We start from the raw sequence: 27,876 nt of genomic DNA, 5'->3' as shown, positions 1-27,876 counted from the left end.
GGCATGTAGACGGTGCATTGCTTTCAAATAATCATTCTCGCAGTCCATGTGTTGTCAACGAATGGTCGATGTTGCTGCTTGCCATGGATCACCGTTGCCCTTTTTCTTTTCTCTTCTTGTAATGATTTGCTTGTGTGCATCTTCGATATCTTGACTAGCTATTGATATTGTGTTGATGCAGATGCCGGATGTAATTAGTATCTTTTTGATATTGATATATTACTTTTTATCAGATTTTTTTTTCCTAACGTCCTCTACCACATTTCTTTTTTGAACTATTCTTTCTACTCGTGTTGTCCTGTTTTGATTTATATCTTGAGCACAATTAAAACGACTTATTAGGCATCAAAATGATTTGTTGCTTCCACATTTACAGTTATAGCAACACCACCGATTTGCCTCCCGTGTGCTATACGCTAGCTACCACGCAGCATATTGCTATCAGTCCGTTGGTTTCTTTTTTATTTTATGAAAAGGAGTATAACCCTCGGGCTCTACATCAATTGGTTACCTGCTATCATGCATCCCTTGCACAAGGCCCTTGTGTGTGTATTCACATCTATCGTTTCTTTCATGCTTCCTCGAGTAATCACTACATCTAAGACATGTTTTTGCTGACATTGGTTTTCTATGGGTACTTATTGCTTGAATGATAACAAAATATCGTACTAGCAACTTTTCTTCAGTAACTTATCAAATATGGACAAAATATGAGTAGAAAAGTCGTGTGGAACTTATTCATATCAATTGTGTGGTATTTTGTAGGGTGTAGGAGCGCCATTTTCTATCATACTAGGTTTTCTTAGTGAATCTGTCCTCGGGGTTTTGCCTAATGGGCTTGGGCCCTTGGTATATTTTCACAGTATATTTTCTCGTTTTGCCTCTTGGTATGTAAGTAACAAATCGTACAGGCTTTATCAATATATATGGCAAATTTTTTGTCGTCAAAAAGCAATAAGTTTTGAAGTTCTTTGTTCTTCACTTGTAGGTACCTTATCATAATTGACGATCTCTGGAAACAATCCGATTGGGATATCATAAGGATGCTTTTCCTCAGAATAGCATGTACAGTCGAGTAATTGTGACCACAAGCCTTGGAAGTGTAGCCGAGTGATGTTGTTTCTCTACTGATTATTGCGGTTATGTTCACGAGGTTGGCCCAATGAGTGAGCAAGATTCAAAACTACTTTTCAGAAAAACTGCTCACTCTGAGGTTAGTTTCCCAAACTACTTAGAGGAAGAAGTATTAAGGAAATGCGCCGGCATTCCACTGTTCATATCTGGTATGGCTGACTGGTTGAGAGAACAAAAGGAAGAACAGTTGAAGCTTCCCACAATGCTGAAACAGTTTGAACGATCGTTGTCTCCTGCTTATGATGATCTTCCGCACTGGTTGAAAGTTCAGTTGTTGTATGTTGCCATGTTTCCTCAGGGTTATATCTTTGCAAAAAGTAGTTTCACCAAGCGATTGGATGCCGAAATGCTGACCTATCCATCTTGTACTGAAGAGGACTATTTTGGGGAGCTCATAGATAGGAATATCATCACCCGAGTGAAAAGCAGTAGCAAACAGTCTCGTCAAGCAGAGGAAGAGGGCTGCCACTGGCAAGTGAATTACTTCATGTTACATTTCCTTGCTTCCAAATCAGCTGCGAATGGCTTTGTTTATACCAGTGGTACACTGAAAAACTCAGGAGACAATAAACCACGACGGTTGTCCCTCCACGAGCCTGATCTGCAGCTTCCATCACTGCTGGAAGAAATGAATTTATCGTACACCCGTTCACTTGTGGTCTCTGGTGTAGTGAGCGGGATCCCTCTTGATAAGCTTATATTTTTGAAGGTGCTGGACCTTGAAGGTTGGTGTTGCTTCGAGGAGCAACACTGGTTGGCAATATGTAAACTGTTTCTGCTACGGTACCTGAGCCTGAGGAAGACACTGGTCAGAAAGCTCCCTCCCAAGATTAAGGATTTGTACAAACTAGAAACACTAGATCTAAGCCACACACAGATCACTGAGCTACCGTCACAAATGTGCGAGCTTGCAGGGCTGAGGATGTTGGACCTAAGAGGGACCCCAGTCATGCGGCTGCCAAAACAATTCCAGAAGATGCGGCAGTTGCGACACCTTCTCCTTGGTGGCAATGGAGTTGATAACCCCAACACAACAGTGACACAAGTACCGGAGGAAATCCGGTATCTTTGTGACCTAGATACACTTGCAGTTGATTTGAGTGGATGCTCTCCAAGCCTTTTAGAGGCTCTTGGTTCCATATGGAAACTAAGAGTGTTGGCCATAAATTGTTCTTTTCACCAGTCTACTGACAGAAAGTTCCAGGAAACCTTGTGTTCATGCATAGAGAAATGGGAACAGCTCGAGGCTCTGACCATCCACTGCGAACCCGGTTGTCACATGGAGTTTTTAAGTTCTGATATCTTGGTTCAAACTCGTTGGCTAATGAAATTTAAGGTGACAGGTGGAAGATTTCTCAACTTTCCCCGATGGCTCAGTAAGCTTGATTGTCTTGCTTTCATCGAGATCACTATTGAAAAGATACTGCAAGATGATCTAACTATCCTTGGGAAAATGCGGAGGTTGGAATGCCTTGTGCTAGGCCTGCACTTGCTTCCAGAAGAAGCGGTAGTGATCGATGGGGAGCCTCTTTTCCTTGGGCTTCAGAGATTGTCCGTCCGCTGGCGCGTTCCATGGATGACTTTCATGAAAGGCGCTATGCCGATGCTAACACATCTTGAACTAAAGAACATCGGAGGAAGCCCGTTGAGTGAACAGTGCGTCTCTTCAGGTATCATCAACCTCCAGTAGTCCAGTCCCTGTCGGAGGTAGACCTCTGGTACAATGTACGGTACACCAACAGCCCCAGCGTCAAGGCGACAGTCAAGGCCGTGAGTAAAGAAGTCGCCATGCATCAGAGGATGATCAAACTCGCCATCAACGGTACTGTCCAATACCAGCAGGTGGATGTCCAGGAGGAGGTTGAACTTGAAGAGCAACCAACGGGGAGGGCGACAGAAAGTCAGTGTGAGATTGAAATTGTAGGGTGACACACACCGCCCAACTCTCATGGCAAGGTAAACGTGGTTTCACGCACACTAATACTTACTTTGTTTTCCTTGAGATGGAAGCCTTTTATGGATTCGTTGTGAAACTATCAATCTGACGCACCATGAAAGTTCAGGCACACTAACACCACACTTGACTACTTGTTCGCAGCAGTTTATGGGCACGTCTCGGACCGGTCGATGAGGGCTGCTTGAGCGTGCTTCATCTGCCACTTCCAGTAGAAGACAGAGATATCAGATGGGGGAGCTTCAGCTTCGTCTGTGACACATGTCGCTCCTGGGGCTGCTAGTGCTTGTTTACTTGGCTAATAAATACATTTATCCGTTATGATACACCGTTTGGCCATTCCTGCCCTTTTTTGTATGTCAATTTCTCAGACCGTCAGGCGATGAGTCGAATTTGTCATCCGACGCATCAGTTAGTGTGTTTGTGTTGTTATTTGTAAGACTGACAAATGCTTTAACATTTGGTCACGCGGCATCAGTTTGGCATGTTAATATTGTAAGAACGATTTCTACTTATGATTGTAAAACATTCAGATGCTTTCTTCTTGGGTCACGTGGTGACTCTGTTTTGCTGCCATTGTTTGGGTAGTTGGGTTGAGCCGTATCAGTATCAGGTCGTTTCCTCTACACCTCTATTTTTCTGCCAGTTTTATTGCTTTACAGCACTCCTTTCTGCAGAGGGATAACATAACTTCCCCAAAACTGAAACATCCCCAATGCTTCGCTGAGAAGTACAGAATACTAGTACTAGACTGCATCAACTCCTCCCTTCAGCTTGTATCACGGCGGAACAGCGTTCTTGATCTTGGTCGTCATCAGTGGCCACTGACTTGGAGAGCGCGCAAGATCCAGCGGCGTGACAGGGCTGAGCGTGGAGAGCTTCAGATTTCAGAAGGGAGGTGAAACAGGAGCAGCGAACGCCTGGTGTTGAACGCACCTTCAGTGCAGCGACCTGAATCATTCTCCTGCTGTCCTCTGTTTTTTTCTTTTTAAGGATCTCCTCTGTTTTTTTGTTTGTTTTTCATGTTGTCCTTTCGGTTCCATAACTTCCATTCCATACCCCCTAAAAAAAAACAATACTCTGGTCCATCTTCTGGTCGCCATCCCTAAAAAAAAAACACTCTGGTCGCCGGTTCGACGCCGCCGCCGGCTCCGCCTCTTCCTCGCACGCTTGCGGCGCCTCCCGCCCACGCTACGTCGGCGACCAGTCCCTGCTAGCCCCCCACCCAAGCCTGCTTCGCCGCCCCTTGTCTCCAGTCCAGCTCCGGCGGTGATGGCGACCGAGCAGCCGTCGGAGAAGAAGAAGCCGCCGCCGGAGAAGAAGGCCCCGCTCCCCAAGGTGGTCACGCTCAACAAGGCGCTCAAGCTGGTGAGCTCCGCCACTCCACCGCGCCTCGGTTCCTCCTCCTGCTTACCCTTCCCTGTTCATGTTTTCCTCCTAGCTAAAAAGGGGTTAGATTCAGACATTCAGTCCTCCGTGCTTAGGTTAGGTGCATAGAGAACTGCACTGCTGTTGTTCTGAATCTAATTTGGGCAATTACCATGTCTTCCAATCAACCGATGCCGCTGCCATGAAAATTGATGCAGCATAGATTTTTTGTTGTTGTATTTGTTGAGTGTTTGATACTTTGATGTAATTGTATCATACTCATCCATTTCATATGCCATTCTCAGGCCCAGACATGGGTGGACGGAATGAGTGCGCTGGAGCCGGATGAACTGAATGATAAAGATTTTGAGGGTCGGCCTTCAGGGTAAAATTCATCAGTGCCTTTTTTGTTAGCATCCATTCCTGGATAAATTGTTCAAGAGGCTGAAAAATTTGGTTGTAGGCTTGGCCTTGGAGCTAAAGTGGCGCCGAATGCGAAGCGGGCAGCTCCCACTGATCCGGTGGAGAGGAGGTTGCTCGGAAAGGTGAATGCGCAGAAGAGGAAGTCTGCCGAGGAGGAGAAAACAAATGCTCAGGAGGTGAATGAGGCAAGCGATGATGATAGCGGTGAGCCTCAAGGTAGAACCAGTGCTTGTAGCAAGAAGAGACACTTGCCTTCTGTTACTTCAATGCCATTAGGGAAGAAGGCCAAGTGACAGTTTATATGCATGAAACCATCTGAACATTCATACATGGCTTGATGTTCTAGACACGGTTTTACGAACCCCTAGGTGATTCTGTTACCATGTACTGCAAGGGCATAGTTCAACTGGATATTTTTCATTCTTATTGGCAACTCAATTTGAGAAGTTCCAGTGTTGTCCGTCTGAAGTTGAATAGAGCCTGATTCTCCATTTGATTCCCTGAAATTTCTGCTCCATCTATTCCAACTTCATGTCAGACTTGCTCTTACTTCATATATAGTAGTAGAATTTTATTTCTGTTGACAAAATTTGTTTAGATGTTGCCTTTAAACCTTATTTATAGGGGAAAGAAATAAACCCTTATTTCTCAAGACCAAATGTTTAAAGGTGCATCCAGTAGTCCTTTGTTGTTATGACTGTCTGAGGAACAAAGTTTTTAAGGTGTTCATTAAAATTGTTTTTCCGCTATCATATCTTATATTTCTTAAAAGGGGAACCAATGTGGAAGTGAAGGATGAATGGATCCTGCAAAGTAGACACCTCCTACAGATTATTAGTTTCCGAACCATCTTGATGCAGTATGGTGGTTGGGGTGCAGAGGATGCTAGATTACATTAGCAGATGGCCCTCTTAAGGGTAGCAGTACAAATTTCTGAATGTTTTCAGTTTTGATATAATATATGAGTGTCAGGCTTCAAGTCAACGAATGAGCCCATGCTGCTGCGTCGCGCAACACTGATCCTGTAAGTATCAAAAGTTCCGAATACATAACTTTAGTAAGTATCCCATGATGTATTGTTTTCTTGTCCATTTTGCAAGGTGCCCGACATCCTGGTTTTTCTGTACTGTTCCATTAATGCATATATACTGTTTTTATTTCTGGGTTATTCAGTGCCAAAACAGCTGGAAGTTGAATGACTTCTCCTGATGGCAGTGACCAGAGAAACTAGATTCAGTGAGTAGTGAGAAGATCATATGAATTTATTGCAAAAATCTTAGGTGCATGCCTACATAGATAAAAAAAAGGGGAACAGGGAGCGATATGTCCAGTTTGGGAAATTGTGAGAACTTATTCAGATCCTTATTTGAAGTAGTGCTTCTTTCCCTGGTGACAATCTTCCATTCTGATCAACAAACCATGTCCTAGCATGAGAGGATGCTGATATGACTCAAAGTCTCTGCCATAGCCAGCAGGCATATCTTATTCTTCTTCAAGCACTCTCCCGATCTTTTCTTGCATGGGTGTCTTCTTGATCTATCTGCCTTGTCAACTCTTCTATTCTCTGTTGTAACCCAGCATATCTACTATCAGCAAGCTTAAGGCATGCATCTGCAGCAGCTTGTTCTGCCATTGCACTGGCAGCTAGTTTCTCTTTTAGCATTATCTTGCTGTTTGCAGCATCCAAGGCTGCTTTTACTCTTCGCAGTTCTTCTCTGAGCAAGGTCACCTGAAGAGGTAGCTCTTTAGAACATGTACAGCTCTCTGATGAATGACTAAGTTAGAGTATGATATCATGCACTACTAAAGGTATTACCAGTGATGTCTTCCTATTGTTGCTTCCCTTTCAAATTTGTGTTCGAGTTACTTTGAAGAAACTTCATATCAATTCTTGAATGACATTATGTTCAATGGTCATTTATATCAGTCTGCAAAGCACATTTCATGACCTCAGGAGGTCCATTTTAATGAAGCTTAGGTAAAACTTATTCCTCTTGGGGTTACCTCCTGGTTTAGTTCTTTAATGGCAGCTTTTCCAGCTTCTACCTCCAACGCACATGCCTCTCTCCACCGTGCAGCTCCCTGCTCTACTTCTTTTACCCCGACATTGAACTCTTCCACCTTAGGTATGAGAAAGAGACTTCAGATCCTTCTCAATTACAGGGCTAGCAAATGAAAGAAAGTACATAAATAAATAATAGATATGCTTATACACTTTGAAGTAGTAAAATTTCTTGTTCTTTCAGATCCTGTATCCGTGACTCATGTTTGATTATCTTCTGAGTCTGTTGAGCAGCGAGGAGTTGCAAACGATCACAATTTGACCTGTTGGAGCAGTTTGATATTATCAGTTAGCACAAATTACAGGAAGGCCCTTAGTGGTCCATAAAAAGAATGGTAGACATTTTTGGTTGACGACTTAATAGTTTAGCTGGACTCGTCTAAGGCCTGCCTGAGGTCATTGATCTCATAGTGCATGTTTTTCAGTGTCTTACCAACTATTGAAGCCTGAAAGGAAACAGCTTGAAGGAGTTTATGACCTGACAAGTTTCCTGCAGGGCAATGATTTCAGTTGATAACTTATAAACATGACATAATCAATAGTTTCTAGTTGCATTGCATGCAGGGTCATAAATTAGAGATTACTCCGTATATGACAATTATTTCACAAGTAACAACTATAAGTATAATCTAAAAATAACAACTATATATTGTGTATGCAGGAGGTCCTTCGGATTATTTTCTAAACGACAGAACTATGGGAGCTACTGAGGGAGAACTATTTACGAGATTGTCAACCTCCTGTTTACTTTCTCTTCCATTAGATGCTGCACTGGCACTGGAGCTGCTCAAGTCATCTTCTGATTCTCCACTTATCACCTCCATGATGGAGCCAAAGCCAACCTTCTGCAATCCCTTCTCAGCAATCTGCAGGATTGAACTTCTTCTCTGATCGGCATCGCCCTTCAACACACAAAGGCTATTCTCCGCTGCATCCTTCTCACTTATGGCAACCTCCGACATACTCCTGATATCCTGGTTCTCCTTTTTTAAGCTTGATACCATACTCTCCATCCTGCATCTCTCCTTCCTTTTCTTCTCCCTGCATTCTGAGATCCTGATCTCCACCTCCTTGGCCAGATCAGGAATGTTATGAGCCTCCAATTCCAGGAACCTCAGTCCATCCTTGGGATTGAGACTCGAGTCAACAAGAAATCCTTTCTGCTTTCTCCTCGGAAGCTCTGTCCAGGATATTCTCCAAGATGTCACGCACCGAATGGAGCGAGATAACAATCCTCTGCACGGCAAACTTGGTTTGATGATCCATGGCTGGTATCTGCAGATACCTGGTGCAAGAGAAGAGAAGGGATAATTTTTCTGGTAGGGAAGCAGTACATAGCTGACAGTCAAGGGAAACCTTGGACGGGTAGATGGCTGCTCCACTGGCCTGTGTTTCTTCCTTGGCACATGTTCAGGTTTATGCCATGCATGTCCTGAGTACATGACTCCGACTTGTGCATACATGCTATTTGGCGTGCGCACATTTGTTAAATCCTGAACCAAAAGAACTACCAATTTGTCACCGCATCCAGCCGAAGTTCCTACCGCTGAATCCCTGATAGTCCCTAGCTTCTGTTCTGTAGTCCTTGTCACTGTGTGTGTATGCTGCAGTTTCATAGTCCAGATGAGATGAACTGGCAGGAACTTTTGAAATCCTAGTCGCCAGTAAGGTTCAGGAGAGTAACTTGGAGAGTCGGACAGATTGATTTTCTATATAATAAATGAAAACAAATTCTGTTGCTAAGCAATATTGAAAATTCCAGTTCAGCATTAAGATACAATTTACGAACACACTAATAAACATGCATACTCCTGCACAGTACGGAATAAGGTAGAAAGTCCAGAACAGTCTACTCTCCCACCATCACATATGAGGTGAGATTCCAATAGAAGTCTTATAAGAGATATCACAACCAAATCAGAAATAGGGAAAACAAAACATATAAACAACAGCATCCGTATAGCAAATCAAGTCCCCAGATGGAAGATCTACATATCCTCTGTTCAGGTTTGCGATCTTGTTGCGGAACTTATGATCACGTATTTCATACACGCCACCATTCAGGTCATGTTGCGCTGCTCGGGGGCTATGTCTTGAACCTTCTTTGCTTCACTCCCGTTTTGGATTTGGCCTATCAACCATTTATTTCTGAAATTTATGTCCTCCACTATCGTATCCTGACCAATCCTCAATTTCTGAACTCTCTGTTCCCTCCGTTCTTCCTAGTCCTCTCCTCGAGTTTCCTGTCTCATGCTCTTGGGTCCCCTTGATCTCATCCGAATCATCATGAACATTAGTGCTAATCTGGATGATGTTACTTCTGAGTGCACATGCTTGCTCTGTATTGTCCATATTGTTTTCATTTCGGGCACCAGGCTCTGCAGGAGCATTGTTTCCTAGCTCAACTTCATTAGGCCACAAGCTACTTTTCTGGATGTCATAGTGCCAAAGCAATGCCCAGATGTGGCTTATGAACTCCCCTCCAGAAAGACACTTCCTGTGTGCCTGTGCGTTCCTCGTGGGCGCAATGTGTATAAGTAACTCAGTCCATACCTCTGCCAGGATCTTCCAGTGAACTTCAACTTTGTCAGGTTCAAGATCGAGTAGTACCTTGCCCAGCGCCGCACCTTGTTTCGATGCATCCTCTTTTTCAGAGTCTTGAATAGGTTTCTCTGCTTCGCTCATCAATTTCAAGTACCTGCTCTCTAATGAATCACAGTTTTTCAGAATATCATCCCGAGCATTCTCGACGGTTATTTGGAACACTATATTGGGAACAAGAAAGCTATCAGGGATCAGGTCAGGTTTTGAAACCAGCAGATATGCGCAGTACCGCGACAAGCTATTCGCAATGGTGTATGATTTCCGGAGCTCATCAGACAACTTCTCATTCGACTTGGATGAGCAACAGTTTGTGAACCAGGACAAGATGCCACCTTTCTTCTCACCCAAATCCATAAGATACGTTTTGGATGAGCAGCAAGAAGTCAGCCAAGACAGGAGGGAACACGGGAACCCAGGGTTGCTCAAGTTGACGCCGTGATTGATTGCAAGCCTCATCTCGCAGAGGCTAGTCGCAATGTGCCACACAAGAATGATGTGAGAGCTTGTTGGTAGGATGCTTGTGGCTGCAGCAATGTGAGAGCACGGGACGATGCTAGTGCTGGTCGGCATGGCGGTCTGAGTGCTCATCGGCGGTGCGGTGTAAGCCTCATACTTCTGCAACTGCTCAAGGTTATGTTGGACAATGTCCTGATGACCCCTGGTTTTTCCTCCACCATTGTGCTGAGCTTATCCAGGACTGCCTTCTTGACAACGACCGGAACTTTGATGGCACTGCTGAGCTTTGCCCCATCGTCTTTCTTTGGAATTATTCCTGTAGTTAGGTTGTGAACAAAATTCCAAAGCCTTGGTCTGTCATCATACGACTGCAGGAAGACATACTGGTCAAGGAATCCATGCCACCTCTTGTCAGTAATCTTAGCTCTGGAAAACCATAAGAGGATGCGATCCATCCTTCTTTCTTTTGAAATGCCACCGGAGGGGAGAGATTCCCCACCTGAATAGATGTGATTCACCCTTGCACCTACAGATTCTTTGGCCCCCTTGCACTTCCTCTGCACATACTCACACACCATGATTAAGCTTGTCCAGTCCGAGAGCAAGTATGTCGCCATCTCCCAGAGCTCCTTGGCAATCATCAGTACAATGAATGCCCATGTAATGATCATGTCGATATTAAAACCCTTGACCAGATTGGCAAGCTCGCCACTGGGGGGCTTATACACCTTACGGATGTCCACAGCAAGCCAGCAGACAGCACCGATGGTCAGTATGGACAGGCACAGAGTGATGTAGAGAGACCGGAGGCCAGACCAGAACACCATGGGGTAGCGGGTGTTGAAGTAGTCGTGGACGAACGCAAGCTGCAGCTCCATGATCCTGAGGGCATCGCTGGCGCCCACCTCCCCGCCGATTATGCTCTTGACCAGCTCTCGGTTTATTGTGAAGATACTCCTGTATCCTTGCAGCGTCACATCCTCTAACCTGCACCGCAGCAGCCTGGACAAGGCGAAGGCCAGAGGGAGATCCTTATGGCCCTCCTTTTTGAGGTCCTTCTCCCGGTTCTGTGGCTGGTCAATAGGACAGTACTCCCAGACCTTGTCCAGCGTGACCAGTGGCGACGACTCCTGCTCGGACCTCGGGCTGCTGGTGCTACCTCCTCTTTTTGGCCGGCGCCGGCGGGCAGTAGTGTCGGCGGACAATGCATACTGAGGCTTCTTCAGTTTGAACCCCTGCTTTGTTTCTCCATACACCAAGTAGTTGTAGTCTTTCATCGGGCTGGAATTGGGTTCTTTTTCTTGAGAATGGCTGGATTTGGGCTCGGATCCCACTTGCAAGCTGCTAGTATCATCATCATCATCATTATCATCGTCATACGTGGCACGCATATGCTCTGCAACAAGCTGCGAACTCCTGCCATGCCAGACGGAGCGGAAGGCCAGATTGTGTGAAATGAGCCTATACGCGCTCCTCACTATCTGCAGACACCAGACGGACCAGAGTGGGCCCGTGAAACTGGATCCACGGGACCAGTTCAAGAATACCGATCCTAGGAGCTTGAACACGTTCCTCCACTCGGTGAACCTCCGCCCGCGGCGGTCAGGAACACCATAGCCGGAGACGTAATCTGCGCTGTAACGGAAGTTGACGAGCACAAGCGCCCAGACTGGGAACAGCTGGTTCTTGAAAGGCGCCGACTGCATGGCCCCCAGGAGGTACAAGACAATGGAGTCGGAGGCGGCGTCGAAGGCGCTAAAGACGGCCCTCATGAACGAGTTGTGGATGATGCGGCGAAAGAAATCCATGAGGAACATGGCGAAGAAGAGGATTGTGACGAGGACCACCAGGAACTCGATGCGAAACAAGATTACTGTTTCCTTCTTCAGCATGATGAACAGGGACGTCACATAATCACGGGCATCATCGTAGCTCAACATTTTCCTGGTTCGCGCCACCTGCATGTTCATGGTCGTTTTGCCAGTTAATTTAAAACAACAACTCCCTTTTCTCTCAAGAAAATCACCAGAACTGATAGTCACACTTCACAAGAACTTGAATAGATTAACGAGGCGCTTAACCCTGCACCTCAACTTTCTGTAAACACTAAACTAAGAATGAAATTTCGAGGCATGGTGGTTCCATGTTGCTTTCATATAACCATAATAGATGAGGAATTGAGGGATTCTAGTATGATTCCTCTAGTGTTGTCATAGTTCAGCAGCTTTACTATGGCTCGTATGCTTCTTTTTCCATCTTAATTATGCAAAGATATATATGCTAGTTTGTGCTTCATGTATATCAGAACCGTACTTATCTTTTCTTAGAAGTTGATTACTCTTATTTCTTAATCCTGAGGAAATAAACTGAAGTTTGCAAATGATTTAATGCAAAGCTATTTCTCAAGAACTTACGTTTGTGTATAACTATGAAACAGAGTGAGCAGCTTGTACTTACCTGAGGCTGGGAGCAGTAGCTGCTCAAGGGCGATGTCACAAACAAGGGAGCTGTACTAGATGATTTTATGGTTCTTGCCAGACCCAAACCAGCATCCTTCTACTGGAGAGACAACACCCGAAAGGTCAGGTCTATTAAGACAATTGGGTACCCGTGATCTAATCCACCTTGACATAGCCATCTCAACCATTCTGCGCTAATTAATAATTTCCCTTCGCGAGGTCTTCCTCTTGGGTCTTTATTTTTGTAAGCACTCAGGCAAATATTTTAGGAGGTGTGCTTCCGGTACAGCCCATTTACAAAAGTTAACATTTTCCGAGGCAGATCAACGGTTGAGATTAGAACTTACTCCCTCCGTGCTTGAAAGGAAGGCATATAAATTTGGTATAAAATCAAATGTAATAAAGTTTGATCAAGTTTTAAACTCGGTCAAACTATGTACTCCCTATGCTTCTTTTTACTCCGCATATTAGATTTGTCTGAAGTCAAACTTTGCAATGTTGATATTAGAAAATATCAACATCTACAATATCTAATAAATATAATATGAAAATATATCCCATGATGGATCTAATGATATTGATGTTGTATTGTGAATGTTAATTTTCTGCATAAACTTGGTCAAACTTTAGAGAGTTTGACTTCAGACAAACCTAATACGTGAAGTAAAAAGGAAACAGAGGGAGTATCCTTTGACTTAAGACAAATTTATAAGCCTTATTTTCAAGCGCGGAGGGTGTGCCCTTTAGAAGGGCATGATAGTCTTTTTCTCTTGAAGCCCATGTCATATGGATTTAACATAAAAAGTTATTCTTCATACACTACAACTTTTACCTACTTGTTTGATTTATATGTTATTTCTGTAAGCTAGTTATCAACGAACTCCCTTCTACTTATCTACCATTTCCTATTGACACCAACGACTGGGCAAGGTAAACCCTAAAGCATTTTAGGACGGCACAAGGAGACGAAATTACCCCTTCATCAATTCTAGGTTTTGAATACTATGGCCACCACCACCAAGATATTTTTGCCAACATACAGCTAACCACTTAACTAAATGTATTTCTTTTTATTGACTTCTTGCCTAATCTAGCCCTAAAGGAATCCATTCTTTTATTGACCCCTACATGCAACCCATAAAAATACATCATAAAGTTTTATATGCCATATAGAGATTATTGAACCAAAGTAATTCTACCTCCACTGTCCAGTAATCACTCCTGCAACCTATTACTTTTTTTCCATTTGATCTTCTGGGCTACATCAAGATGCAATCTTAAGTATCTCACAGGGTGAGATCCTAATAGGACAATTAAACATTTTAGCAAAATATTGACTTTTAAGCTAGACACATGCTCAAACAGACATAAAATAAATTTCATATCATGTGCACTATAATCACCGTGTAGAAGAAAAATGGTATCATTTGCATATTGCAATATGTTTTTACAACATTTTTCGGTATTTTCCTCTAGCATTCCTTTAACTAATGCATTTCTCCTAGCTTTGTCCATAAGCATGGCCAAAGTATCAATGGCAAGATCAAAGATCAAAGGAGACAAAGAATCTCCCTGTCTTAGCCCTTTATGAGTGGCGAAATTAATAAGGGCCTACATTATCAATAACTTTAATACCTAACACCTCCCCCCACCTAATAGTATGCATTATCCAATCTATCCATTTATCAGTGAAAACCTTTTATGTTTAACATTTGCATCACAAAAGGCCATTTGACCTTGTCATAGGCTTCTTCCAAAATCTACTTTAAAAATCATAACAGTAGTTATTTACATCAAATACTGTTTAAAGCGTCATGCGGTAGCAGAACCCCCTCCATTAAGTATCTGCCTTTCACAAAAGTAGTTTGGATGGAAGAAGCCACATCTCCAACATCCCCATTCAATATGTTCATTAGTATTTTAGTAAAAAAATAATTAAAACTAGCATTAAGCAAGCAATTACCTCTGAATTGTCGAATTTCAATTGTCGAATTTCATTAACATCTTTGGTTTTAGGGACCAAAGTAATAAAATCTCATAATTCAGCTTCGATATATCTAAATTGCTTATGTGAAAAATCATCAAACATGGCTTTTATATCAAACTTAACCAGCTCCCAGAAATGCTGATAGAATTCAGAAGTAAAATCATTAGATACAGGGGATTTGTTACGAGCCATGTTGGAAACTGCAATTTTAATTTCTTCTAGGAAAAAATTCTACAGTTAATTTATCTGCAGCTTCTCCAGGAATAGCCCTAGGGTCATCAATGTCTAAAGAGATTGTAGAAACCTTAGGACGTCCAAAAAGATTCTTATAGAAATTGGTAATATAAGTAATCGATTTTTTAGCACCTTCAGTGTGATTTTCTTCATGATGTAAAGAAGTAATCATATTTTTCCTACGTCTCCCATTAGCTTTAGCATGGATATATTAATTATTGCTTCTCCTTGAAGGGACTTGTTGATTTTGGCCCTCTGCTTTCATTTTAATTCTTCATATTTCATAGTTGTGCTCTCAATTCTTTTTGTGCATGCCTCACTTCAGCAGACTCACATTTTGAATTCTATGTTTATTTTTCACCAGCAAGAATTTCAACCACGGATCCAATGCATGCACGGTGTGTTGTTCACCACCAAATCAGTTCAGTTCAGTCACTGCCTCAGCCGCAGGCCGGCACAACAAACGAAGGTGAGTGAGGCATCCTCCCTCGTTCACTCTTTTTTTCTTCAGAAAGGGAGGATCACCCCGGCTTCGACATCAGACTGATGCATGCAGTCATATTATTAAATGAAATATCCAAAAGGTCCACGTTGTAGTACAAGCTCACTTGTGGCTTAAAAGAAATAAAAAAAAGCTAAAAATTACCATAACCGGCAAAAATAGGTTGATATGACTAAACACCTAGCCTATTATTGGACTGCCTTCCAAACCAGTTGTAAATATCCCGAGCTACCATCTCCCACCGGGTACACCCAGCATCCAAAAGCTCTCTGGCTTCCGCAGGAGCGAGTAACGATAACGTACGGATCCAAGTAGTGGCCCTGTAAATAACCTGCAAAAGATTTATAACAGCTATAAAAACCATTTCATTTCTGCAGTTCCATATAGCCCAAAGTAATGCGCATACTCCTATCTGAATATGTCCTGCGGTGTTTGGCTCCACTCCATTTAACCACGTCTCAAATAACTTATTCATACTACTTGGAGGGATGACATCAAAATCTATATGAACCGAGCGCTATAAAAATTTGGCGAGAGGAGAATTAAGAAAGAGGTGCTTAATATTTCATCTGAGCCATGCCGGACTGTTGTCAACTATGCTCATTCAGTTGTCAACTGAGCCATGCCGGACTGTTGTCAACTATGCTCATTCAGTTGTCAACTGAGCCATGCCTGTCTTGTGTCCCCTACTAATTAACTACGTTACGTGTAGCCCCGGTTTGGTGCTACGCTATTGTTTACTACCACTCCACTTGCCACATTTAAATAGCAGCTAATCTCGATCAATGCTACAATTAAACCAAGCCCATGTGACAACACGTACGAGCTAGTGGCCAGCTGGTCCACGCTCGATTAACAGCGTAAACAAAGGCTCGTCAGATGGATGAGTTTCTTAATTTGGACCGCGGATCGGTTCCAATATCTATGAGAACAAGTCTCAACTAGCAATGTATCATGCATGTTGAGACCTGCAGGCTCCCTGAGTTAATTAGCGCGGTGCAGATTTTACTTTGCTGGCGAGGATTGGTTATACACTGCCTGCCTAGCTAACTAGGTAGCTTGCAAGTCGATTAGTTAGTGCATCGATCTTGCTAACAACCATGACTGAACTTGTCTTGCTTCCTAGTCTTAGTTTACTTGGGAAAGAAGGTGATTGTTGACATTGGGAGTTTGATTGATCACCATCACGTCCATGACGTCCGTCATCATTCGGCCGGCGTGCTGTCGCTACCGTACCGCTGCGTACGACTCTGCCGGGCTGCCAGCCGCCATGCGTTATTCTGTTTCGCCAGTCTTCCTTCCATATATAGTCTTGATAATTAACAAGGTCTTCTAGCTAGTCAAGAAAACAACGAAGGCGTGTAGGATCAATTAGTAACTAAATTATTATAGACTACTTAAAATATGGCACCTTCTTCATCACTAATGATAAGATAAGAGAGTGTTTGGCCATTGATTCATGAACTACGAGTTTGCTCTTCAAATTATAGCCGGTCCTGAACATTTCGAAGCCAGCAAGGAGAGAGAGAGAGAGACGATGAGCTCCGAGAAGGGCGGCGGAGTAATCCTGGTCACCTTGCGGAGCCTCTTTACGCTGGACAATGCTACTCGCATTGCCAGTGTGGAGCTGTGGGTGCTGCTGACGACGGTGCTGCTGGTGTGGAGGTTCGTCCTCGACTTCTCCGGGCCATGGTTCGGGAAGCCGAGCAGGATGTTCCAAGTCCTGACCTTGGAGATACTGACCCAAAACCTGGTGATCTACACCATCGGACTGATGCAGCTATCAGGCGCGAGGGTGAACGACTACTTCCAGGTGTGGGCGGTCCTGCTGGTGACCCTGCAGTACAGCGTCAAGATCGGGCGCCCCTACAGCCGGTCCAAGCAGATCCCGTTGCTGGACCTCATGTCCTCCTTCTGGGCAGCCAATCTCCTCCGGGTGCAGACCTTCTACCTCCTCAGGATCCCCCTCTGGCTGATCTGGTCCCTGAATGTGGTTCGCATCATCGTGCTCTTCGTCACCTCCGGTAAAGCGGAGACTCATAGCCAAGAGAGCATGAGGCTGGTGAACGACTACATGAGCTATGAGGACAGGCTCCCTCCTGCTGCTGACCTTGCGGTGTCATCCATGAGTGGCCGCAAGTACCTGGTGCACGGGGAACACCGGGTGCTCAAGGAAGTACAGGAGGGCCGGCGGCGGGAGGGATCTTGTTTCAGACGGAAGAGGGTAACAAAGCAGGCTGGCAGGAGCTACAAGATTGAGTTGAAACCAGATGGAGACCACAGCAATCACTTCGTCACCGTGGAGAAGATATGGAGTCACACCAGCGGGAGTGGGTTGCTGGGAGCCGCTGCAGACCCGCGTGGAGAGCGCAAGGACCTGTGCCTCTCGTTCGCGCTCTACAAGCTGCTGCGCCGTCGGTTCTTCGACCTCCCGGTGCATGAAGCGACCAGGCCGCGGGGGAAAGACAAGATCCGCGAGCTCGTCTTCGGCTACATCCTCGCGGACTGCGAGAGGGCGTTCCGCATCACGGGGGTGGAGCTGTCCTTCCTCCAGGACCTCTTCCACAGCAAGCACGCCACCGTGTTCGCCGGCGGCCTCATGGTCCCGCTCCGGAGCCTGCTGCTGTCGCTGGCCATGGCCGCCGCGACGGGGTACATCGCCTATACCGCCCGGTACATACCGGAGAGGATGGATCCAGCGGACCGGAACAGGATCACGCACGGCGTGTTCGTCACGCGCGTCATGGTCGGCATCATCATTCTCAAGGAGCTCCTGGAGATCTTTCTCTACGTGTCGTCGCGGTGGGCCAAGGTCCTGCTGCTGTGCAAGTACGCCCAGCATCATCAGTGCTGGCGGCATCCGGTGGTGGAGAGGGCGATGACGCTCGTGCTGTTTCTCGGCAGGAAAGCCGAGTGGAGCCAGCAGACGATCGGTCAGCAGAACCTTCTGGTCACATTCCATGTGCCGAGGCCAGGCGTGCCGCCTCTGTTTACATGGACGAAGGTACTCCGTCGAGGGGTGGCCACTGGGACGACGACCCTGGAGGACCACACCAAGACTGCGATACTAGATTCGCTCAGGAACTTGAAGGACGGGCAGCTGGGCAGCTACTTCTCAAACGCATTCGAATCAAACAAGAGGGTGAAGTGGCCAAGCAACCTCAAGCTCAAGGCAGACACCCACATCATACTGGTCTGGCACATCGCGACCGGCCTCTGCGAGATCAGCTTCTTCAGCGAGGTGAAGGGGCTCACCGCCGTGCGGCGACCGCGGCCTTTCGTAGTTGATTCTGCGTGGTCTCGGCACTACGCAACCGCGGCCAGTTTATCCAACTACTGTGCGTATCTGGTGAGGAAGGCGCTGGTGCCGGACAACCCCATTGTTGCCGGAATGGTGCTTGATGAGGTGATCAAAGAACTCGACTACGTCGTCTCCAAATCCAGTACCATGGAACTGGAAGGTGTGTACCATAGGCTTATGAAGATAGTCCCCAAGCCCTGCAAGGATCACGATCAGAGCTGGAGCTGGGGCCCTGACGACGTGGAAGCAGCGACACCCATGGAAGTCGATCAAGCGGACCGAAGAAAAGGCTACAAAGATCTCCACATTGGGTGCTCCATAACAAGGATGGGCGCGGTGCTCGGGAAACACCTGACGGAGGCGTATGAAGGCGACGCCGCAGGCTTGTGGAGGGACCTGGCCAGCTTCTGGACCGGCTTCCTCCTCCACTTGGCCGTGAACACGAGGGCGGTCATGCACGGGAGGCATCTCGCCGGCGACAGCGAGCTCATCACACACCTGTGGGCGCTGCTCTCGCACGCCTGCTTTAGTGGGAACGCCGTCCATGGGGAGGAGGGCCCGGACCTGGAGGGCGTCCCTAATTTCGACACGGTAGTTAACCAGCAGGCAACCTGATCTGGACGTGGCGAGGTCTCAGTCAGACTGAGACTTGGCAAAACTGATGAACAATTCTTACTCGACTCCTTGCACCGCGCGCTGTTTTTCGTTTGGTATTTGTTCGTGCTGCCATTCAGTGTCTCTTCACGCGTGTCTACTTCAGATTGAAAATCCAGGCCGGTTTACAAAAAGAAAGTTGTAATCGTTTTCACTCAAGAAAAGTTGTAATTGTTAAATACCACTCCTAAAGGCATCTTCGCCCTCCTCCTCAGAAGAGGGCATTGCTAGGTGAAGCCTGGTCGGCGCCGGCGCCGCAGGGTCCTCTTGTCTTCTCACGGCAGCTCCGGTGTGGGTCGGGGCGGTCAAGCGCACAGTGCGTTTATCCTCCCTTAGCGGGATCGGCTAGGTGTGGCGTAAGGGAGGATAACTGAATTTATCCTCCCTTAGCGCCGGATAGGGGATCCGTTAGAGTTGTTCTTAAACTTGATATCATACTCCACACCCTGCTTTTGTCCATCCTTTGCTTCTCCGTGCACTATTGAGAGCCTGATCTCCACCCCCTTGGCCAGTTCATGAATGCTACGAGCCTCCAATTCCAGGAACCCCAGTCCATCCTTCGGATTGAGGTTCAGTCACTTGGAAATCCTCTCTGCTCTCTCCTCAGAAGCTCTGCGCAGGATATCATCTAAGGTCTCATGCGCTGAGTGGAGCGCGTCAACGATCTTCGGCATGGCAACCTTGGTTTGATGATCCATGGTTGGTAAGATTCTTACTTAGTGAAGATTCTGATAATGTGCCAGGCACCCTGACATAGCCTTTGGAGATGCGGATTTGTTTTTCACACAATTGAACACTCAGATGGTGTACATAACTGCCTATTGCTTCATCTTTTGGTTGCTTAGTTCCTAACATAATGATACAAGAAACAATTGTTCATGTGTTTACTGCATTTCTTCAGTAGGCAGACCAAACTATGAACTGCGAACAGAGCAAACTAACTCTCTCAGGCGACGGTTCCTTGCCCTATCTTGTGGTAAGCATATGTCATACAGATGATAGTGTATCACACAAATGTGTCAGCTAGTAGCATCTTCTCGAGATCCACACGATGCTCGGGATAGTAAATGGACAAAAACGTTGCAACTTTGTGAATGCAATAATATAACACACTTCTCAGCCAGTATGCACACACACACAACTCTCTAAAAGAAGTGGCATCCGTCCTCAAGGACCTACCTGGTACATCTACCACCATACAACAGCCCAAAATCTGACAAATCAACCCGGTACACACGGAGTCTCATGGTAATGGAACAGATGTTCCCCACTGCCGGAACTCCACCAATTCTCTGTTCACGATCGACCTGTTGTGAAGCCAGAAGGTTTCTGCGGACTGGTGGAACCGCCTCACCTTCCTCTGCAGCTCCCACATGATGGCAGTCATCGCGGAGCAGGGCTCCGTGTCCACGGCGTACACCCACATGCATCTCACCTCGCGTCCACGGGCGATCATCTCCTCGATCCTTTCCTCTGCGTGAAAATTCCAAGGCTTTGATGCTCGCCGCAACAGGACTAATGATGGTATAATTGCAAAGGAGAGAAGGAACTTGTGGGGGTATACCTGGTATCGACTCAAGGTACTGGAAAAGTTCAGGACCGATCTTGGACGATGGCCATTTTATCGATATCTCAGTGTAGTCAATCACATTCTGGAAAGGGAGCTCAACCTCATCTGATAAAAGAACTGGCACACATTCCTGTCATCAAAATTGAAAATTGTGGACAGCTTGAGTCAGATACTAGGTGTAGGTATGCACTCAATATATATTTTTGGGGAAGGGAGAGCTCACCACAAAGAAAGATTCATAAAAGCGAAGTGTCCACGAAGACTCCCCACGAGGAGCTAGGCAAAACTTTGCATTCCTCAGGTGTTTGAAGTAATCAACCCTACCCAATTTGTCAGGCCCAGACAACTTCAGTTCTGGAGACTCCAGCTGCTCATAAAACAGAAGCACATCCAGTCTGGATAGAGTATGTATAAGCCTCGTCAAACAGAAATGAAGCTAACCTAACACGATTAACCTTGTATATATATAAATAAATACTCTGGCTAGCATCCTAGAATACCAACTTGTATGTTTGCAATGTGAATTTCAGACAATAGAGCATGCCGGAATAGCAATAAGAATGCAAATCAAGGTTTTAATCTTCTATATACCGATCCATTCAGAATCATGTCATTGCCAACATTGCCATAATAATTTTCCTTAACGGAGCCATAGTAACTTTCAGTTTAACCCACAGAAGCCATACTGATTAATATCATGTTAAACTGTATTTGGATATCAAAAGAAAGACAAACCTTGTCAGGATACTGCTTTGCCAGTTCCACCAATTTAAGACGGCCTACTTTTCCCTGGGCACGACCAAGAAAGTTTGCTAAATACTTCCTTTTCGTCAACGGAATTGGTTGGACAGCACGAGCATCAGGTTTCACCATAGAATCATCCACATTCCCCGGGATAATAATGTCTTTCCATGTATTAAATGCGCTTATACCTCGCTTGTCAGTACGGTCACCCTAAAACGAGAATGCAAATGCTATGTAAGATGTCAGAAGTAGACTGCAAGTTGAGTTATATTGAAAACAATACTGCAGCAGTAAAAACCAAGTCAATTGCCTACACGAACTCTGCAAACATGTTGCAGGTATCTCATGGTATACATTAAACTAGACCAGCAGACGCAACTGCCAGTTTTTATGTTGGGACTTGGGAAAACATTGATGTGATTATATTCAAGTAGACAGATCTAGATATGCTAGGTGTACATTGGATGGCATAGCAAGAACAAATACAACATGTACCCTAATTGTATCACACGTATATACACATTTACCCAAACTGAACTCTTGTCCCACTGTTGAATCAGGGAGCCTTCTTCCAATATTGTAAACATAAAACATCAAAGACAGTCCTGGAAGCAGTTTCTAATACTTTGATTTGTTATACTAGGCACGATTATTAGGAATGAAAAGGGAAAAAAATATGAAGAGCAGCATGAGTGGCTATCTACCTCTGGAGTGAGGATGATGGATCGATTCAGAAAAGTTGCCCACGAGCGAAACAGGTGAGCTCCAGCACCGCTACATACTCCACAAAACAACAATGTTCTTACATGGTGTACAAGGGAACATTTCTTTAACCAAAAGACAATGCTGATCATCTGTGTGATTTGATTTTGGGTGCTCAAACAGTAGTAGCAAGCGGTACCTTGGGAAGACGAAAATGTGGTCACGCCCACCCGATCTGCGGAAATATGGCATCTGACCCAGAACCTGCAGGGAACGAAAAACAGTCCGGTTAAGAAGCGAACTTGCGGTTAGTAAACTTAAAACACACCTGAGTGAAGTGATCAACAAGTTCTACTGGGGGTTGGTTTATATACCTTGACATATGTCTGATTGATTTCCTTGTCGGTGAGACCTCCTGTCATGCGAACACATTTGACATAGCTGGGAACAAAGAAGAGATGCGCTTCGTCCTTGTCCAGTGTTCTATACCTTGACCTGAGGAGAAGCTGGTGGATCTTCACCTATCACCGTGCCAAGAAAAATGGAAAATGACTGGCATCAGTTAAAATTGGTTTAAATGTTGTAGCAGTGAGACGTTCATGGCAACTGAGGTCCGAGGCCAGGTTTGCAGCTAGGAGTGACAATGGAGGAGGTCATCCGTTGTGTAGTAAGCAGCAGCAATTAGGTATATCATGTGCAGCACAGGGATTGTGAGGAGATCTGTCTGGTGTGGAGGCGTGGAGCGCGCGTACCTGCGTTCCCCACTGGCCCTTGAGGCAGGTGGCGGCGGAGACGGCGCCGTCGCGCCCGCGGAGCAGCTCGCGCAGGCCGTCGACCTCGTCCTCGGCGTAGACGTAGACGCGGAGGTGGTCGGCCGCGGCGGAGAGCCGGGGGCCGGGGGTGGGGAAGGGCGGGTGAGGGGGAGGGGCGGAGAGGAGACGGGTGAGGAGGAAGGTGACGGCGACCAGGAGGAGGGCGCCCGCCTGGTGGGCCGGCGTGCACTGGGGGTGGCGCGGCGGGCCCCGCATCGCCGGCGGCCGGACTCGCCCGCGGCAGCGAGTCGCAGAAGATGCAGTGGAGTCGGTGTTTTTTTTTTCCGAACGCACTGAGCGCCGGTTTACACCATCGATCGGACTGGGCCCGGCTACCTTGGTTCTGCTTGGGCGGCCCACGGCCCACGGCCGCCGGGCATCCGAGTCACGCACCACGCTGTGCTCCTCCGTCGAACCACGTCACGCGTCCTACGTGCCTCCCTCCCATTGGCCGGCGCCGCCACGCCCCGTCACACGTCCCGTGCCCTCCGATCACGCGCCCCACGCGCGAACCGACGGCCCGGATCTCGCCCGCCATCGCTTCAAGTCTGCAGCCACTGACCGAGCTGCAGAGGAAGAAGAGGAAGAGGAAGCAATTTCCATCGGAGATGGCGAGAGGAAGCGCTGCCCTGGTGGTCGCCGTGGCCCTGGCGGCCGTGCTTATCCTCGTCGCGCCCGCGGCGGAGGCGGCGGGGCAGAAGAAGCCGGCGACGGCGGCGAGGCGGGAGGACGTGCCGTACATCCGGTGCCAGGTCTGCGAGCGGATCGCGCGGGAGATCTCCGCGCAGGTCGCCGCCAAGCAGCAGGCGCTGCCGCCCTCCAAGAAGGTACTGTGGTTCTGCTGCTCATCTGGTTAGGCGGGCGAATTCTGAGCGGGTTGATGAAGTAGAGAGTTTTTATGTGTGTGGGATTTTAGGTGCCGGAGATCGAGATCATCGACATCGCGGAGAATGTGTGCAACCTGAAGAAGCAGGAGGCGGACTGGATGCTCCGGATCGACATCGTCGAGAAAGGCGACAGGCTCGAGGTAAATTGTCTGGAACTGAGGCGGATCCGTGCGTTTTTAAATCTGCAGAGACAGAAATTGCTCTGCTCTGGTGTGAGCTTATGAACTGCTTACTGCTGGTGCGCTTCGAGGCTCCAGAAGATTTTGAATCTGCTTCACCGCCACCAAGTGCAATGCTAAATGCTAAGCAAGTAACGCGACTCAGATAGTATACTTTGTTTACCGATTGGCCATAATTGGAATGCAACCAAACAGTGATAAAGCGGATTGATAATCTAAAATACAGTATGAATTGGATGGTTTTATTTAGGAAGTTCCTTATGCTTTAACTCGGCGAAGAAATCGACTATTTTGGTTCATAATTTATAGCTACATGTAGCTAGTTCTGTACTTCTGTTTCCTCCTAGAAATACCATTGAATTTTTTTTATCAAATAGTAGTCATCTTCAGTAGGTGTGATACTTCACAAACCTAGCATCTCAGTCACATTCTAATGCATCAAAGTATTTTGCAGCTTGTGGATCAAGATGAGGAAGGGCACTGTAACTCGGAATGCAAGACCATTGAGCGTGCATGCCAGGAGGTGATGATCGATTCATATCTAGTAGTTTATTATGCATTTACACGATTGTACTGTCTAGAACTTATTAACATACTAAGACCTTTGGTTTCTTTAGAGTGATAATCTTTCATGAATCCAACATCACAGTTGAGTAAATGATATTGTGATGGTACTCAGCTGAAGTTAATCATGGTCTATCTATGTAAATTGTTAAAATGAGTTGAGTTTATCTTTCCACAATATTGAATAGTTACGAAGCGATAAGGCAGCACCATTATTTCTATTGAACTGTGTGAAGTTGTGCTCAACTGAACAAAACTCTTTTTAGGTGATGGGTTATGCTGATACCGATGTTGCTGAGTTTGTCTACACAAATAAGCCTTCAGTTGATCAGCTGATACAGTTTGTCTGCAAAGATATTACCAAAGCATGTGCTGCCGATCCACCACCAGTTCCAAAAGTAAGCATTCCCAGTCTTGTTTCTGCCCTCTTAATTAGGTAATTATCTATGAATATTGGGCAAGTAGGCAGGTGTTACCACTTCAGTGTGAAATAAATGTCAAATTAGGGTCTTCTTCCCTGCCACCGAGTACACGTCGTAGTGGTGATCAATCATGGAATTTGCAAGATGGCTTTATTTTGGGTACTTGCATCGAGGAAATAGGGGCAAATTTTGATGTAGGTCAAATATGGACATGGATACTATACTAGTCTTAGTTGAGCTTTATCTGTTATCTTTCCAGGTCTTTAGTTCACCATAGCTTTACTAGGCAGGTTTACTTCCATGTTGCCTAACTTAACTCAGAGATAGTTAAAATATGGTATTAAGAGCAGAACAGTAGACCACACAGAAATGCATCTGATATGTGTGCTGTGTAGTAAATACATTTTTTTTTTTGAATTATTACGTGCTGATGCGCATTGATACAAATTCCATATAAGATAGACTAAAAGAAACCTTTCCTAGAAGTAAAAGGAGTTTATAGAACCTTCGGCCATGTAAGCAGATACTTCATAAAACCAGGGCATGATTTAGGACCTGATTATAATGCATGTCTGAATGCTCTGCTTGTAAGTTGTAACAGTTAACTGTCTGCTGCTAATAAGTATCTGGATGTGAGGCTCTGGGGACAGATATTTTCTTGCATTTCTGACACACAGCAATATTAAAATTACAGGATCGAATCCCCGGAGAACCCTTTGCTGCAAAGCCATCAAAAGACGCCGAAATGGAGAAAATAATGAGATCAATGGAGGTAGGTTATTTTGGCTGTGATATGTGTAACTATATCCAAGAATATACGCAGATAGAAATCGGAAATTCAATTTGGCTCCCGGGAGCACATGCTCCGGGGCCCAAAAATGATTTTTTAAATGTCAAAAAAATCAAGACAAAACTATTATGTGATCTTAGTCACATACAAATGCTACCTGCAAATTTTGAGGCAAAAAGGTTAAGCATTTTGGCCTGTGCAAAAAAACAAATTGAAGACCAAATGTCACTCTAATCTTTTTCCCCGACGAAACACTGTTGCTCTGTTTCGCATGAAATTTGTCAAGCATGCTTGTGACACTATATTGAACATCTACAAAAAAAAAATCAGAATTTTTACTTTTTTTTAATTTACTGTCCCGAAATTACACTATTGTTGATGACAGGGCATGCCGGGAGCCCCAAACATGAAGATGTACTCCAGAGACGATCTGATGAAGAATAACTTTGGCGTTGAAGGTGATGAGGATGATGAAGATGACGATGAAGACGAGGATAGCTTACCCAAGAACTTGGTATGTTACCATAGGTTACCCAAATATGTTACTAGGGCTGGCTCCTCACAGTTCTCCGTAACTTATCAGCGAAATATGTTTATTTGAACTGCTGAGGGTTAAATCGTATTTCCTCTGCTCCTTCCAGGGAAACATTCTGAAAAACAAGGGTCCGCAAAAGAAAGACCTGAAACAACAGGTGGTGAAACAGATCAAGGATACCGGCAAGAAACTGAAAGGGCATGTGAGCAAGGTGTCCAAGGCGGTGAAGAGTTGGTGGAAGGGGAAGAAGAAGCCTGCAAAATCCAGCAAAAGCGAGCTATGAAGAACGCGGCAGCATCCTCAAATCGGTTTGTCGCATCAGCCTTCTGTCCAGAACTTGGGTAGAGAACAGCTGCATAAACGTGCACGATGATTTTAAGGGACTTTTAGTGTACACTAGTAGAAAGAAGTGGACTCCACTCTGGAGCTCGATGGGAGGTAGTTTTACAAGGTTGCTCAGGCTCCAGTTGATTTTTCGTGTATGTGGTACTCTGTAAATGAGCGGACATACTCTGTAACTAGTGGCCATACTATTTTTCGTGCACTAAGTTTTTTCTTTTTGAGAAACATTCAGGGCATCTCCAACAAAAACCTCTCGCATCCGTCCACGGACAGGTGGGATCGGCCCGCGGACACGGATGCGGGAGGCAGCCACCGAATGCTAGCCGCATACAATTTTACAACAACTCAAACCGACCAGACGAAATTCAAGCAAACACGACCGGATTTTATATAAACATGACGGATTTCATATAAAAAAGCTGGAATTTTATATAAACGTGATGGATTTCAGTACTTTTACATCGGACTTGTCTGGCTTTGAAGGTATAATTAATACCTAAACTAAATTGCCGCCCGCGGATCCCTGGAGGTATATGCTTTAGCGCAAAGGACGGCTAGCTTCCCCACTATTCATCGAGTAAAACCCCAGGCTGATGCTTCAGCGGGAGGGGAAGGCGGCTCCTCCGCTTTCATGAAGCCCATGTGGGATCGACGGAGGTCCTCGAAAGAGAAGAACCAGGCAAGACACCGATTGTGTACGCCGGCGTCGCCGAGGCGGTGGCCTTCATGGGATCCAAGCACTGGCGGACTCCCGTGTTCTACTTCTCCTCGATGATGGTGACGGACGCGGAGGCACCGGTCACTGACTCATCGCTCTCCGCGCACCCGGCTTCTGTCTCTGCTTGCATGACGCGGGCACAGGCACGGGAGGTGCGGCCGCATGCACGAGAGGCGCGGGCGTCGACGGCAGCGATGACGCCCATGATGTCGTGCTTCCCGCGCGTGCCAGCGTGGAGCAACTCGCCACTCCTCATCGAGTGGGCCTGGAGCGGCGAGTTGTTGAACCAAGCGGTGGCTTGGGGCGGCAACTTGCTCCGTCGGGTCAGACGAGAGAGGTGGAGCAGCGAGCGGCCTCGCTCGTATATGGCGGGCTCGGCGGGCCACCCAACCGGCTTGTATGCCGGAGAACTGCTCTTCAGAAGCGATCAGAACAGTGGTGAAGGAGGAGATTGGGGGAGCGGCGGAGGGGTG

At 46.0% G+C, this 27,876-nt stretch overlaps 4 protein-coding genes across 4 annotated transcripts; 2 read left to right on the top strand and 2 right to left on the bottom strand.

The window, feature by feature from the left end:
- The first annotated feature begins 4,129 nt into the window (after positions 1 to 4,129).
- LOC123088084 (uncharacterized) lies at positions 4,130 to 5,353 on the top strand. Its single transcript, XM_044510242.1, has 3 exons — positions 4,130 to 4,456; positions 4,762 to 4,841; positions 4,920 to 5,353. The coding sequence occupies exons 1-3, from the start codon at positions 4,361 to 4,363 to the stop codon at positions 5,170 to 5,172; spliced, it is 429 nt and encodes a 142-aa protein (XP_044366177.1). The 5' UTR covers positions 4,130 to 4,360; the 3' UTR covers positions 5,173 to 5,353.
- A 1,018-nt stretch (positions 5,354 to 6,371) lies between these two features.
- LOC123084262 (uncharacterized) lies at positions 6,372 to 11,971 on the bottom strand. The gene is made up of 10 exons (XM_044505960.1): positions 11,347 to 11,971; positions 10,501 to 11,295; positions 10,202 to 10,425; positions 9,124 to 10,157; positions 8,154 to 8,226; positions 7,667 to 8,065; positions 7,332 to 7,387; positions 7,093 to 7,204; positions 6,884 to 7,000; positions 6,372 to 6,608 (listed from the first exon to the last, which is right to left on the bottom strand). The coding sequence occupies exons 1-10, from the start codon at positions 11,969 to 11,971 to the stop codon at positions 6,372 to 6,374; spliced, it is 3,672 nt and encodes a 1,223-aa protein (XP_044361895.1).
- An 8,101-nt stretch (positions 11,972 to 20,072) lies between these two features.
- Positions 20,073 to 23,262, bottom strand: LOC123088081 (probable glucuronosyltransferase Os03g0107900). Its single transcript, XM_044510240.1, has 8 exons — positions 22,907 to 23,262; positions 22,529 to 22,675; positions 22,354 to 22,418; positions 22,157 to 22,226; positions 21,444 to 21,662; positions 20,932 to 21,075; positions 20,703 to 20,838; positions 20,073 to 20,611 (listed from the first exon to the last, which is right to left on the bottom strand). Exons 1-8 carry the CDS (start codon positions 23,180 to 23,182, stop codon positions 20,382 to 20,384), a joined length of 1,287 nt encoding a protein of 428 aa, XP_044366175.1. The 5' UTR covers positions 23,183 to 23,262; the 3' UTR covers positions 20,073 to 20,381.
- A 225-nt stretch (positions 23,263 to 23,487) lies between these two features.
- LOC123088082 (nucleophosmin) lies at positions 23,488 to 26,910 on the top strand. The gene is made up of 7 exons (XM_044510241.1): positions 23,488 to 23,793; positions 23,883 to 23,993; positions 24,487 to 24,555; positions 24,863 to 24,994; positions 25,713 to 25,790; positions 26,194 to 26,322; positions 26,450 to 26,910. The coding sequence occupies exons 1-7, from the start codon at positions 23,575 to 23,577 to the stop codon at positions 26,624 to 26,626; spliced, it is 915 nt and encodes a 304-aa protein (XP_044366176.1). The 5' UTR covers positions 23,488 to 23,574; the 3' UTR covers positions 26,627 to 26,910.
- Positions 26,911 to 27,876: the final 966 nt, after the last annotated feature.

The sequence above is a fragment of the Triticum aestivum genome, chromosome 4A (assembly GCF_018294505.1).
Source record: "Triticum aestivum cultivar Chinese Spring chromosome 4A, IWGSC CS RefSeq v2.1, whole genome shotgun sequence".
NCBI lineage: Eukaryota > Viridiplantae > Streptophyta > Magnoliopsida > Poales > Poaceae > Triticum > Triticum aestivum.
The sequence above is the reverse complement of the archived record's forward strand: the minus strand, read 5'-3'. Positions and strand labels throughout refer to the sequence as shown.